Genomic DNA, 13,474 nt, shown 5'->3' with positions numbered 1-13,474 from the left:
TCCACTCTGTCAAAAAAAAAAAAAAAAAAAAAGTAGGACCAGCCTGTGAATTTGGTCGCGCCCTGCAGTTATCGCTCTGCTGCTTGATGACGCATGACTGACATGACCATGCTAGCTCAGATCCACGCCATCAATCCTCCCCTGCATCGCAATGGGGCCCAAGTTTCCCCATCCAGTGACTTGAACACTTAGAAGCACATGTTCACTTTCAACGTCGCAGATGAACACAGGGTTTCAGTTTGCCTGAAGACTTTATTTCCAACAGATGTTACAGTGTGTTAATCATAAAAGTCATCAAAATCATCGTTGGACGTGTCACAGTTTCTAGGGCGTAAGGCAGCTTCAATTTCTGAGTTGCTGTCATCCGACTCACCCCAAAAGACTGCAAGAGAAAAGCAGACAGCTCGTTAGTGTGCACACTCCGACCCGGAGTTTACGGCTCAGCCCAGCAGGCCTGGTTAACTGGTTAACTGGCTAGCACCGGCCTGCAGGGTTCCAACAGGGAGCCCACATGCCACGCCTGGGCGGACACCGCAGCGCGTGTCAGCACCGCACAGGTTCCCACGGCTCACGGCGTGCTCCACACACAGAACACTCCCTTGTCCCTTGCGGTGTGCTTGTCTCTTCACCACAGGTTAGGGGTTTCAGACTGGGGCTACCTGGGGGGCTTTGTCAGGCCTGACACTGTTTCACCCCGGCTACTCCTCCATTTTTTTTTTTTTTAAAGATTTATTTATTTATTTCAAAGGCAGAGTTCCAGAGAGAGAGAGAGCGAGCGAGTGAGCATGTGCTTTTATCTGCTGTTTTACTTCCTAAATGGCTACAACAGCTGGGGCAGGGCCAGCCCACAGCCAGGAGGCAGCAGTTCCATCTGGGTCTCCCTGTGGGTGCAGGGGCCCAAGCACTTGGGCCATCCTCCGCTGCCCTCCCAGGCTCATCAGCAGGGAGCTGGACAGGAAGTGGTGCAGCCGGGACTACAAGTTTCCGGCATTGCAGGTGGTGGCTTACCCTGCTACGTCACAGCACCGGCCCCTGCTTCTCCACTTCTGCCTCCCTCTGGTTACGAGGGCAGGGAGGGGGAAGGGAAAGACAGGGCGGAGGACAATGCAGCAGACGTTCAGCATGGGGCAGGACGTGGTACACACGGCTTATGTGGGAGGTGCTCCTAGGACTGTGGGGAGAGGGACGCAGGGAAGAGAAGATGCCAAGAAAGGGTGTAGGGTGTTAGTGAGCAGGGCTGCTGCGGGCGGCTGGGGCTCAAGCCTGCAGGGACCCCTCTGGGAGGCTGTGGAACTCTCCTCACACTGTCCCAGCAGAGCACAGGCCCCCCCACCTGCCATCTGCCAGCTGAAGGCTGCTCTGAACCCAAGGCATCAACTCTGGCACATCTTGCTGCCCTGCGAGAGCTGAACACGCCCCTGCGGTGTGGCCAGAGACGGCCTCACCTGTGCATCGGAGCGGAGGGGACCTCCTGGGGGTCTGACAGGATGGGGCAGGGGCACCAACAGCGCCTACTCCCCAGACAACCTGCCCGACTACCAAAGTCTACACGGCACACCCGCCATTGCATTGTCGCATCAGCCTGGTAGAAGAGGTATCACCGTTTCCATTTTGTTGAGCAAGCTGGGGCTGACAGAGGTTGGACGGGTGGCTGTAGTAACAAGGGTAATGGTGGCCACGCTGGGAGGCCCTGCTGGGGCTAGAGGTCAAGGAGACAGGGGCTGAGAGAGCCCCAGCTGGGAAGGGGATGTGCCGCAGTGTCATGGTGGAAGGGGGTTAGGGTTAGTCTCCCTGCGAGCCAGGTGCTGAAGGGTGGACAGGCACTCCCCAGGCCGAGGAGGAGGGAAAGAACTTCACAGAGAAGAAACAGCATGAGCAGAGGCACTGAGGCACAGGCTGTGCGTGCCCTGGGAAAGCTGGTCGTGGCTAGACCCACGGAGCAAAAACCTCTGGGAGGAATGAGCTGGATGGCAGCCCGTATGCAGCCAGGCCATGAATGGAGAAAAGTTTAGGCGGTACCCCACAGGCCCTGGTAGCCCCTGAGCAGGAAGGGAAGAAGGGTCATGAGGCTTGCAATGCCAGCAGCAGGGTGGAAGACAGATGGGATGAGGGAGGGTCCGGATGTGAAGAGAAGCCATCAGGCTTCCTGCAGGCCCCCGGTGCACCAGGAGCAATGGGTGCTCCTGCGGGGCAGCAGGGAGGATGGGGGGAGGCAGGCAGCACCGCGCAGGGAGAAACGCCGGAGCTGGGGAGGACTTGGAGCTGGCAGCCGGGAGCCCTGTAAACTAAACGGCTCTGCTGCTGTGGTCCACGGCTGCTGGGTGGCCCTGGGCTGAAGACCTGTGCCTCCAGGGGCCTCAGATCCCACCCCAGGGAGATCTCAGGGCGTGTTTCTGGGATCACGGGCCCACTTCCCAGTCCTCACACGGGGGTGTAGGAAACTCCCATATGTCACAAACAACTTTTTTTGGTTGAACTGCAGATGAAATCCAGCATGCAGTTATTTCTCTTACCGTTGGACTTCAAGTTGGTGATCAGGTTTTTCTGCTTTTCACCCCTGTTAAGATAAAAAAAAAAAATCTAAGTCCTGAAAAAAAAAAAGCCACCAGACCGTTCTCAGTACTTTTTCAATGAGCATGTTTGGGAAGAAGCACCATTATTCCCCAAAAGGCCAGCAACTTCATTTACTTTCCAGATGTTGAAAGCACACGAGAATGTGAGCACCGCTGTGGCTGGTGGTGCGTGTGGATGCTTTCTGGGAGTGTCACCATGGCAACAGCAGCAGCAGCAGCCCCCGTGTGGCCCCCTCGGCAGGCCCCGCCGGGTCCCCTCCATCCTGGGTGTGCCAGGCGTGCACCCGGCGTGCGCCATGCGTGTGTGCACAGCAAGGGCTGGGCAGCAAGCGCTGGTCCCCCTTCGCCACCACCCCTGTGTGCAGCTGGGCTAACAGTGAAATGCCTGGAGTAGGGTTCAACACATTAGAACGCAGGGAGATGTTGGTGAGGGAGCTGACACACACAACAATCCTAACTGCGCCTTCTGTCCACTAATTGCCCATCTCCCATCAGCTGTGGAAACTCGGCTGCGTGCTAGAGGGGAGAGGTGGGTTCCAAAAATGCCAGTAGGGGTGCTGAGAGAGGCTAACTTGCCACCTGCAGCCGAGGTAGTTAACAACTACAGCGAGTGGGTAAGGCTACTGCCTTCTGCGGGAACAGACAGCACAGGCAACTCTGGGCTCAGCTTTGAAAGGTGGAGAGGAGCTCACAGGCTAGACCCGAGGGACAGCACATGGCAGGATGGGGCAGCGGCAGAGGAACAAGGGCATGGTGGCAGGTGAGCTGGGGCCAGGCCCCCACAGCCTGGGTCACTTCTCGGAGTTCCATGTGGTGAGCTCCACCGGCCTCCTCCAGGGGGCCTCGCGGTCCACACTTCCCTCCACAACCAGGCTCAGCAGCCTCCCAGCGCCCCCTCCCATGCCCAGCCAGGCCCTTCCTCCCCTCTCTGCAAGGGGCACAGCTGCCCCTCCAGCAATGCCATGCCCCGCTCCTCGGCTCAGCCACAGCCAATCAGCCGCTCGGTCCCACCACTGCTGCTTCCCTGAGTGGAACTCCCCGAGTGGTTCTACTTTCCGAGTGTTCAGCATTTCCCGCTGTGCAGCCGCCTCCCTGGTCAACACACCTGGATCTCTGCAGCCTTCATCTAACTGGTAGCACCCGCAGCTGTGCTATCCCCAGCCGTCCACTTTCCACTCAGCGCCAAGAACCAGCGTTCCAAGACACAAATCCAATCATGCCCCTTTTTTGCTTGAAATTCCTCCATACCTTCCCATTGCTTTCGGGCAAAAAGACCTAAATCCTGAGTTGTGACTTCAAGGTCCACTTCCAGATGAGAGGGGCCAAGGTCAGGCTCTCCTGTCATCTTCTCCACCCCCACCCCCCACCCCAAGCCTCAGTCGGCATCAAAGTTGCTGTTCAATGTACAAGCCCTGGCCCCGGGGGATGGGGGCTCCACTGAGGCCCTGTCCGCTTCCTCCCACCGGGGCAGGCCGGTGCTCAGTGCGCAATGAGTGAACGACCCCCACTCAGCACAGGGCTCTGCTTGCAGGCTCTCAATTTAGTAACTGGCATCATGCAAACCAAACTGTGCATCACATGCCACTTCAGAATCAGGTGGTTCCCAACTGTGGAGAAAAGAAAAAATCCAGAAACGCTCCCCGCACCTCCCCCCTCCCCCCCAAAAAAAGGGAAAGAAAAAGAAAAGGAAAAGCCACATACAACGCTGCAAACAGGGCACATGAAAATCACATATGCAAATCGTGTTCCGAGTCACTCAGCGGGTTCCACTGTGGAGGCGACCATGAGGCTGTACCGCATAGCGGCATTGTGGGCAACAGTGAATTCCAGAGGCCACGTCTCCAGGGAGCCACTGGGACCTGTTTTTTCTGCCTGTCCCCTGGCTAAAAAGGGTGGCTTTGGGAGTATTTCAATCACAGGGAGCTGGCACACACTCTGTGAAATGTGTGGGAAGTTGGTGAGGCCGAGAGGAACAGCGTGAGACTTCCTTGGAGGGCTGCAGACAGACAACGACCAGGAGCTGAAGTTGCAGGCCAGGGAATGTGGCCACCACACGTCCTCACACGTGCTGGGACCTGCCTCCTCCCTGACGGCATGAGAGTACTGTCTCTATCGTGTATGGCACAGAGGCTGGCGAAGGGGCTCAGCAGAGCACGCAGCAGTGAGGGGTTCAGGCTTCGTGGACCACAAGGGCTGTCACAGCGGCTCAGCTCCCTGGCCGTGGCATGGAAGCCGCTATGCACGACGTGTAAACTGACACGCACGGGCTGGTGTGCATTCTGGAACACTCAGGATGGGGGAGAGGGAGCAAAGCTGCCTTGGCCAGGCCTTCCCTGAGCGAGTCGGCAGGGTAGTCAGTCTGTAGATCATTCATTCGTCCATGCATTCATTCATTCATACACCTTCCCAGCAAATACAAAAACTGCCATAAAGGGAATAAGTGGGGCTGTGGTAGAGAACAAGTCAGATTCAACTCTGCCATTAAAAAAATTATTTGAAAGTGACAAAGAGAATGAGGGAGAGAGATAGAGATCTTCCATCTGCTGGTTCACTCCCCAAAGGGCCACAGTAGCCAGGGCTGGGCCAGGAGCCAGGAACTCCAGCTGGGTCTCCCACACAGGGGCCCAAGTACGTGGGCCATCATCTGCTCCCGCACCAGGCACATTAGCAGGAAGTTGGACTGGAAGCGGAGCAGCTCAAACAGGTGCTCCCATTTGGAGGTGCTGGCATCGCAAGCAGCAGCTTAACCCGCTAGGCCTAACACCAGCCTCTTGATCCCCAGTCGTGAAGCACCCACACTCCAGGAGGAAGACAGACCCTCAAACAATAATTGACATAGGTTAAAAACCACAGAGCAAGGTATGGCAAATGGCCTCTATGCCTGCACCAGTTGATGACAGAAAGCAGCCATGGCCGAAGCTGGAAGGGCGTGGTGACAAGCTAGATCACATGCTGAGGAAAGCTTTAGAAGGCCAAGTTCAACCCTGAAAGCCTACAAGGCATCAGCCAGGTGCAAGAGTAGGGCCAAGGGGCGGGTGCAGCACCAGCATCCCATGTAGGTACTGGTTCTAGTCCCGGCTGCTCCACTTCCAATCCAGCTCTCTGCTATGGTCTGGGAAAGCAGTAGAAGACGGCCCAAGTCCTTGGGCCCCTACTCCACATGGGAAACTGGGAGGAAGCTCCTGGCTCCTGGTTCCTGATCAGCCCAGCTCCGGCAGTTGCAGGCATCTGGGGAGTCAACCAGCAGATGGAAGATCTGGATCTCTCTCTCTCGGGGGTGTGTGGTGTGGCTGTGCCATGCTCAAGAGGCTGGGGGCCTTAGCAGCCTCCGCGGGAAGTCGCAGCAGCCAAGTGAAGCCCCTGAGCCTGGCCCTGAGGGAGGCGGGCTATGGAGGAGACCTGGGGGCCGACTGCCGGCTGTAACCAGCGCACTGGCTCTCAGCCCTACTGCCAATAGAACTGGGCTTCACGAAAACACACCCCAGCCCAGTAACAAACATGCTCAAGCGCTGGCACCTGGAGGCAAGTCAGTGGGGTTTGGCAGTGGGACTCCATGGCGTTGGGGACAGCGAGGGGCGGCTCCCAGTGGAAAGTCTCCTCTCAACGCCATGGGCTAATTATAAGACTAAAAATAACCAGCTGATGAGAGGACATGTTCCCTGGGTTCAAAATTCTAAAAATGTTAATGATTTTGACTGTCAGCTGTAATCAATGTCAACATTTCTTAAACAGCATCTTCGGCTTGAATTTGCCTCCGAATACTTCTGTTTCTGAAAAATAGGAGGCGAAAAATAATCCGGAAAGGAAAAAGAAGATCCGGATGTTCGTGCCGTCAACTGTCTGCTAATGCTACTCTGAAGTTTTAAAGCTCCACCGGGCTGAGGGTTTAAATTTGACAAAGTCTGAGCGCCCCCTGATGGTTTATCTGGAGTCCTACAGCAGACGTTATTTTTAGCTGCCGGGGCTCAGCTTGTTAACTTTTTCCCTTCACGTAATCAAACAACCCTGTTTTCTCGTGCTCAGTGCGGGGGCGGGGAGAAGGTATGCAGGCTTAGGATAAGAAATGTGGAGTAGGAATTCGCGAAGTCGGTAGAATTTGGGGAGAATGCAGATTGGAGACAGAGGTGAGTGCTTTTATTTGAGAACCTAAAGGACTCCCGGGAAAAAACCATTTTTATTTCGCTGGACTGTTCTTTGCCATTTTTATATTTTCTTAGGGAAATAGCCTAGGGATCAGGCGAGAGGAGCCGCTGCCCGGCCCCCACCGGGTCATCTGCTGCAGGCTGGCGCCCTCCACTGGCCACGCCCGCGGCTGCAGGGCGGGCACCGAAGGCCACCCACGGCGGCCCTGCCCGAGCGCGGTGCGGGTGACTTCTGGTACCTCTCCCCCAGGCAATGACGTGTCCTTTTGGTAAAAACGTTCTCTTGGTCCACCCCGGAAGCCAGAGTTCCGAGGCAGGCTCCAATGAACTGAAGTCCCAAGGCGGGCTGCGAAGACCTACTCCGCACTGAATAGACGGACCCGGGAGAGTGCTGAGCGCTTCCTGGGGAAGGTAAGGCGAGACAATGTTTGCAGAGAGGAAGCTCCGGCATGCACCCCCGAACAAAAGGGAACAAGTGGTCTTTACTGGGAGAGCAGCTTCCCATTAGGACTCACTCCTTCGGACATTATGCCTTTCATCCCCACTCAACCACAAAATGATTTTGCTGAAGCAAATACAATGGCGGGGGAAGATTTACACGGAAAGAATCTTTAATAATAAACTGTTGCCGATCTGCCTACTTGCCCGTGATTTATAATACAATAAACATCGGCTTCTATTACGGCGCGGGCACTGAAGCCGCTGCTCTGAAAAACGCAATATGAAAGCGCCGGGACCCCGCCGCCATCACAATGAAATGAGCATGTACAAATGTGCTAAGAGTATCTCTTTGCATCTTTTATAGCTTGTGTGTATTAATCTGTAACGCTTATTAAGAAAGTCATTGCTATGCAAAGCAGCACCCAATCCCTTTCTCTGGCTTTTCAACAGAGCGCACTGTTTAGCCAATAGGACGGACCCTCCGGCCCTCATTCTGCATTCATCACAGGCAACATTTGCACAATGTATCTCTCAAAGGCGGCTGAAAAGAAGGCCTTAATACTCATGTAAACAACTGCAAACCAATTACTTAATGAATCAGGCCCACACATAATGAGGTGCAGACAAAGAGCTATAAATGCATTTTTGCGCCCAAGCCACCGCTTTAAAGTAAAATCCCTCAGCTGTAGTTTGGGCTTAACTAGCACATCATAATTATTGTCTCTAGGACATCAGAGGGAGCCATTTTTTTTTAGGTCCAGCGGGGTCTTTTTTTATATTATTATTATTATTATTTGCTTTTTTTTTTTTGAGGTTGCTCATCAGCTCACTGACAAAATAGAGCAAAGAAGAATTTTTAAAAGTGCTACAGCAGCACTGCACCGGTACGTTTATTCTCAAGTACTGGGTTTCGAGACCACTTGTAAAAGCAATAAAGCACGAGCAGTGACTGCAGTAAGTGTGATCCTTAAAGCCTCTGAGAAACTCCAGTGACGCCACGCACACGCAGCACAATCCGAGCTCGCCAGAGCCCCGGGCAGGGATCAACACCAAACCCAGCGCGAGAACCAAACACCAAACGGCCGCACACAGTGCGCCACACTCGCCCACTCGGCGCCCAGACCTCTCCATCACCGGGTCATTATCGAGTGTCTGGATCCAAGGCTTCCTTGAAGATGTGTGTGTGTTCTTAAAGGGGGTGCTGAAATTACTTCTAATCTATTAGGAAATTAATTTCACAAAGAAATAAGACTAATAACAAAAGCCTTTTGCTCCTCAGTCTGAAGGGAGAGAAAGTTTGATTTTAGGTTAGTGAAACACAGACAAGATTCAAATGGGCAGGCTGAGAAAACGCTCACAAAAGCTAATTGCTTTCTGAACACATTTTCAAATTGTCCAAAGAACATATGTAAAGAAAACTTTAAGAATTTTTTTTTAGTGGAGACAAAAAATCTTTACGGAACTAAAGGGATATATTGTTAAGCCAGATGGTAACATTAAGCCCTGAAAACTCTCTGTAGAATTCACTGGCTTTGGAAATTTCTTTTAGGACACTGAGAACTTGAACTTGTGGTATAACTGTAAAAATACTCTTCTGTCCCATTCATCTGTCCCATTCCTTCAAACACATGGATGAAAACCCGGGCATTAAATAATAATTTCTGACAATTAAATGAATATTTTAGATGCATATCGAGTTTTTAAAGGGAAGAATTTAAAAGAACTAGTCATTTTCAATATATGCCAGATCCTACCTAACAATACCGTATTGTGAAGTTTTTACAGATATTCCTTCATTAGAAAATACACTTCTAGCTCAAATCATTTTATTTTATGGAACACTGTATGTCACATTAGAAATGTACAGTTCCTGTTTTAGCATTTCACCCGGATGTGATACAGTCACTTAGAAGACACCGCTGTAATGAGCAACGCTGAAACCTGCTTGCTGTGCTGTTTTAGAGGATATTCACCTTAAAGCAAAAAGGTAGGTATTTCACCAGACACTTGTTTACATTCCCACCTATAAATTCTTTTAAATGACTTGAAATCATGGCACGATTAATGTTTCACATGGGCAAATTCAGTGTACAATTCACTTATCGTGGCCCCAAAACTTACAAGAAATGCAGCAATTTAACAACTGGGAAAAGATAAATTTTGTTCCTTATGGAAAATAAGCTAGGAAGTGTCGCAGAGAAGGTAGGCACAATCTAGCCCACCTCCCTGGAGAGGAGCAGGAGCATAAAAGCGAGCGTCCGGCGTGGCTAGCATCAGCCGCCTTGGAAAGAAGGCACCTGTCACTTTATTTCTTTGAAGGCCTGATGTGTTCGCTCTGCCCGCCCCCGCCCTCCCACCTCCATTGTGTGGTCTCTTAGCAGGCCCACTGCAAGCAGCTGTGGGCGCTAATTTGTGGCTCACTGAGGTGTCAGCTGAGTCTTAAACCAAGGAGACAACAGCTGCGAGAGACAATGCTTGGCTCTGGCGCAAACATTTTCAAAGGTACGCTAAAGTTTCCACTGTTATTTTAGATCAACAAAAACCCAAAGGATAACCCTGCAGCCGTGGCCCATGGTGTGCAGTCGGGGCTGCACGCATTGTGTCCTGACATCCCCCGTCTTGGGGCTGCTCTTCAGAAAGCCCTTCCAGACCTCACCTTGACAAAGGACTTCCTTCACAGGACAGCCCAGCCTCCGCAGCCATTCTGTTGGCTGGCTTTGTCTTGAGGGTGCTGCTGTCAGCGTTCACACCTGGGGAGAGAGCACAGGCCGGGAGGGTGAGCACTGGCTGCCAGGCAGAAGGGAACAAGATGTGCAGAGGAGAGGCCTCACACAGTCCGGGAAAACCAAGGCGAGCGGAGGAAGACGCTGGGGGAACCGCAGAAGGCAAGTGAGCTTCAGAGCAAGGCCCGACACGCTGGAAGGATACCGAGAGGAGGTGCAGGTTTCCTCGGATACTTCCACGGGAACAATGAAAGGCCAAACAGAAAATCACCCCAAAAGCTCTCCTTTAACTGACCAAGATGTACAGCTAAGTACATGGGTGTCTACTGTGGCACAAAGCACTGGCTAATTCGCATGGTTATGACACAGGACAACAATGGGGTCATCAAGATGAGGGGCGCTGGGCTCCCCTAGAGGCAGTTACCCACCCGGGTGGCCTTGGCACTCCTCTGCCAATTCTTCTACCTTCCGTCCCACCAAGGAGACTGAATCTCCACTGAAAACCATCACGGCCATTCCTTAACTGGCCTGAAAAGGGAGGAGGAGGACGCACAGGCCGCCTCTTTCCCTGGAGCCAGGGGAGCTGGACAGTCTCCATTGTGCTCCCGGAAGGCAGAGTGAGCCCTGACTGCCGCCTCTAGGGCATCCTCAGCCTCGGATGTTTCTGTGATGGGCCTGGTTCTGCACTGGCCGTCACCCGAGATCCTAGGCAGAGATCTTGGCCAAAAGCATCTGTAACCTGCCTGCCTGCAGGTAACCCTTGCGGTCGTCCTTAACAGTTTCCGGTGCCCGTATTCACTCAAGAGTCTTCCTGTGTGGCAAAAGGACATGAATACTAAGGCTCGCAGTTCCAGTGGCTTTTCTCGGAGCCAGGCCTGGGGCAGAGACCAAAAAAACCTCGGTGTTCAGAGTACACGTGCCCACCACCGCCTCTGACGGGGCTTGCTCTCTGCGCTCTCCACTTCTCTCCGGAGCTCAGAGAAGTTCCTAAGAGTGGGGGGAGAGCAGGGCTGGAAAGACACTGAGCGAACATGTCAGTGAGGTCACCGTCTCGCTTCACTGCCTGCAGCCACCATCAGGAGCGCTTGCCTGATTCTACAGCTGGAACATCTGGAACCTGGTAAAAAGCACATGGTGTAAGCTTTAGGGTGCAGTGAGGGACTTGAAACTAGTGGCGCTTGAATGTCTAACCTTACAAGTTCATAAAATATACGTTCATTCTAGTATATTAATAGTAGCATAATTTTTGATACAACAGTCAAGAGATCTGACTTACGCCAAATGTAATCCTCTTTTGCTCTGGTCCAATGAACTGCCTGAAAGATACTTACCCAAACCAGATTTGTGGTGCTGTCTTCCCAGCTGTGTGTCTGCTAGCCAGCTATAATGCTCCAAGCCAGGAATCACTCTGGGGACCTCATTTACAAAATGAAGAGGTTGGCTACAAACTTTCTAAGATTCTGTTGGCTCCACTGTGAAGAACTTGAAGGTGACGAAAGCCAAGAGTTTACAAGTGTTGGTATCTCTCCATCAGGACGGAGGCCCTGTTTGATACCTCAACAAACTGCACTGTCTCCTGTCTGTGGAGAATAAATAGCCACCTCAGAGGCTGGCCCTCCCATGGAGCTTTCATTTTCAGGCACTGTGTTGGATTTTTTTAAAGAATTATTTTATTTATTTGAAAGACAGAATTACAGAGAGAGCTAGAGCCAGAGAAAGAGAGAGAAAGGTCTTCCAATCTGCTGGTTCACTCCCCAAATGACCGCAATAGCCAGAGCTGAGCTGACCTGAAGCCAGTTGCCAGGATCTTTTTCCAGGTCTCCTACGTGGGTGCAGGGGCCCAAGGACTTGGGCCATCTTCTACTGCTTCCCCAGGCCATAGCAGAGAGCTGGATCGGAAGTGGAGCAGCTGGGACTCGAACTGGCGTCTATATGGGATGCCGGTGCTGCAGGCTGGGGCTTTAACCCACTGTGCCACAGCACTGGCCCCATGGACTTTTAACCTGTAGTGGCTCACTGGATTCTTAAGGCAACCAAAATAACTGAATTTTGCCGCAACCAACTCTACCACTACTAGCACCAGGAAATAGCTCTCTGAATACAGACAGCTAAGTCTGATGCATTCTAAGTGTCCCTTGAAAAATGTCTATATGTAGAAGACATGTATGCAACAACTGGGAAATCTGAATATGGACAGGAAATTATGTGACAGTAAGGAACTGAGGCCAGTGTTGTGTTGTGGTACAGTGGGTTAAGCTGCCATCTGCGACACCGACATTTCATATGGGCAGTGGTTCAAGTCCCGGCTGTTCCACTTCTGATGCTAATGTGCCTGGGGAAAGCAGTGGAGGATGGCCCAAGTGCTTGGGCCCCTGCTACCTACACAGGAGACCTGCATGAAGCTCCTGGCTCCTGGCTTCAGCTTGGCCCAGCCCTGGCCGTTGCAGCTGTTTGGGGGAGTGAACTGGTGTATGGAAGCTCTCTCTCTTCCTTAATGCCCCTCCCTGTCTCTCTGTAAGTCTGCCTTTCAAAGTAATAAATCTTTCTTTCTTTTTTTTAATCCCTGCTCACTCTGATGGATCAAACTTCGGCAGGGTGATTCTAGTCATTAATGTGCACGTCTGTGTTAATCTACTTACTTTCACAAAGAGAGCTGAGGTAACATACTTCTTAGGAAGTGTCAGAATGGGCCACTGCTGTGGTGCAATTGAGGTCCAGTTCAAGTTCTGGGTGATCTGCTTTAGATCCAACTTCCTGCTAATGTGCCTGGGAAGGCAGCAGAAGATGAACCAGATACCTGGGCCCCTGCCACCCATGTAGGAGACAGGATGTAGTTCCCAGCTATTGGCTTCAGCCTGGTCCAACCTGGCTCAGACCTGGCTGTTGTGACCATGTGGAGAGTGAATCAAAGGTTGGAAGATATCTCCCTATCTCTTTGTCTCTCTCTCACCCTGCCTTCCAAATAAATAAATAAATAAATAAATCTTTAAGAAAAAGTTATAATATAAGGAAAAGCACTGAAAGTAATACATGTACAATAACAAAATATAATACAACAAAGAAAATAAGTAAAAAAATTATAGAAGGCAAGAACTCAGCCTTCCAGAGACTTATATCGAAACAACTCAAAAGCCCTCACATTCTGGTGTTGGGGGGCAGGCCAGACAACACTGCCCCTTTGATGATTAAGAAACCAGGAGACAGAAGGAGAAGGAACTGAGATGACAGGGGACCATCATGACATGTTTGGCAGAAGCCCTAGTCTGGGACCAGCACACAGATGGGCAAGGGTGGGGGTGGGGAAGGGGGAAGATGGTGCCTCCAAACAGCTGCTTGCTAAGGATAAAACAGCACTAGCTGTCCATGACCTGATCATACCTTGCTACAAAGCAAAATCCAGAAGCCTTCAAAGAATGCCTGGGCCCAGTTCTGGGCCAGGAAACTGATGTCCAGTGCAGAATCCACCCTAGCTTACCTGATAATGGTGGCACAGAAGCATCTGCCCTCTGAAATCTGTCTTCAGTTTGCTTTCTGTTATCCTGAAGGGTAGACATCTTCAGCAACTGGTAGACTTTTGTTTCTATAGATTTAAAAA

At 51.9% G+C, this 13,474-nt stretch overlaps 1 protein-coding gene across 1 annotated transcript in view; it reads right to left on the bottom strand.

The window, feature by feature from the left end:
* Positions 1 to 232: 232 nt before the first annotated feature.
* Positions 233 to 13,474, bottom strand: part of KIZ (kizuna centrosomal protein) — a 114,089-nt gene continuing 100,847 nt past the window's right edge. The window contains exons 10-13 of the mRNA XM_002710943.5: positions 13,355 to 13,459; positions 9,813 to 9,906; positions 2,514 to 2,557; positions 233 to 382 (exon numbers count right to left, since the gene is read on the bottom strand). Coding sequence (XP_002710989.2) covers positions 279 to 382; positions 2,514 to 2,557; positions 9,813 to 9,906; positions 13,355 to 13,459 — 347 coding nt within the window. The 3' untranslated portion in view covers positions 233 to 278. The remainder of the gene's footprint in view (positions 383 to 2,513; positions 2,558 to 9,812; positions 9,907 to 13,354; positions 13,460 to 13,474) is intronic.

This window comes from Oryctolagus cuniculus, chromosome 11, assembly GCF_964237555.1.
Source record: "Oryctolagus cuniculus chromosome 11, mOryCun1.1, whole genome shotgun sequence".
In the NCBI taxonomy this organism is placed as follows: domain Eukaryota; kingdom Metazoa; phylum Chordata; class Mammalia; order Lagomorpha; family Leporidae; genus Oryctolagus; species Oryctolagus cuniculus.
Note: the sequence above shows the minus strand (reverse complement) of the source record. Positions and strands in the feature narration are given on the sequence as shown.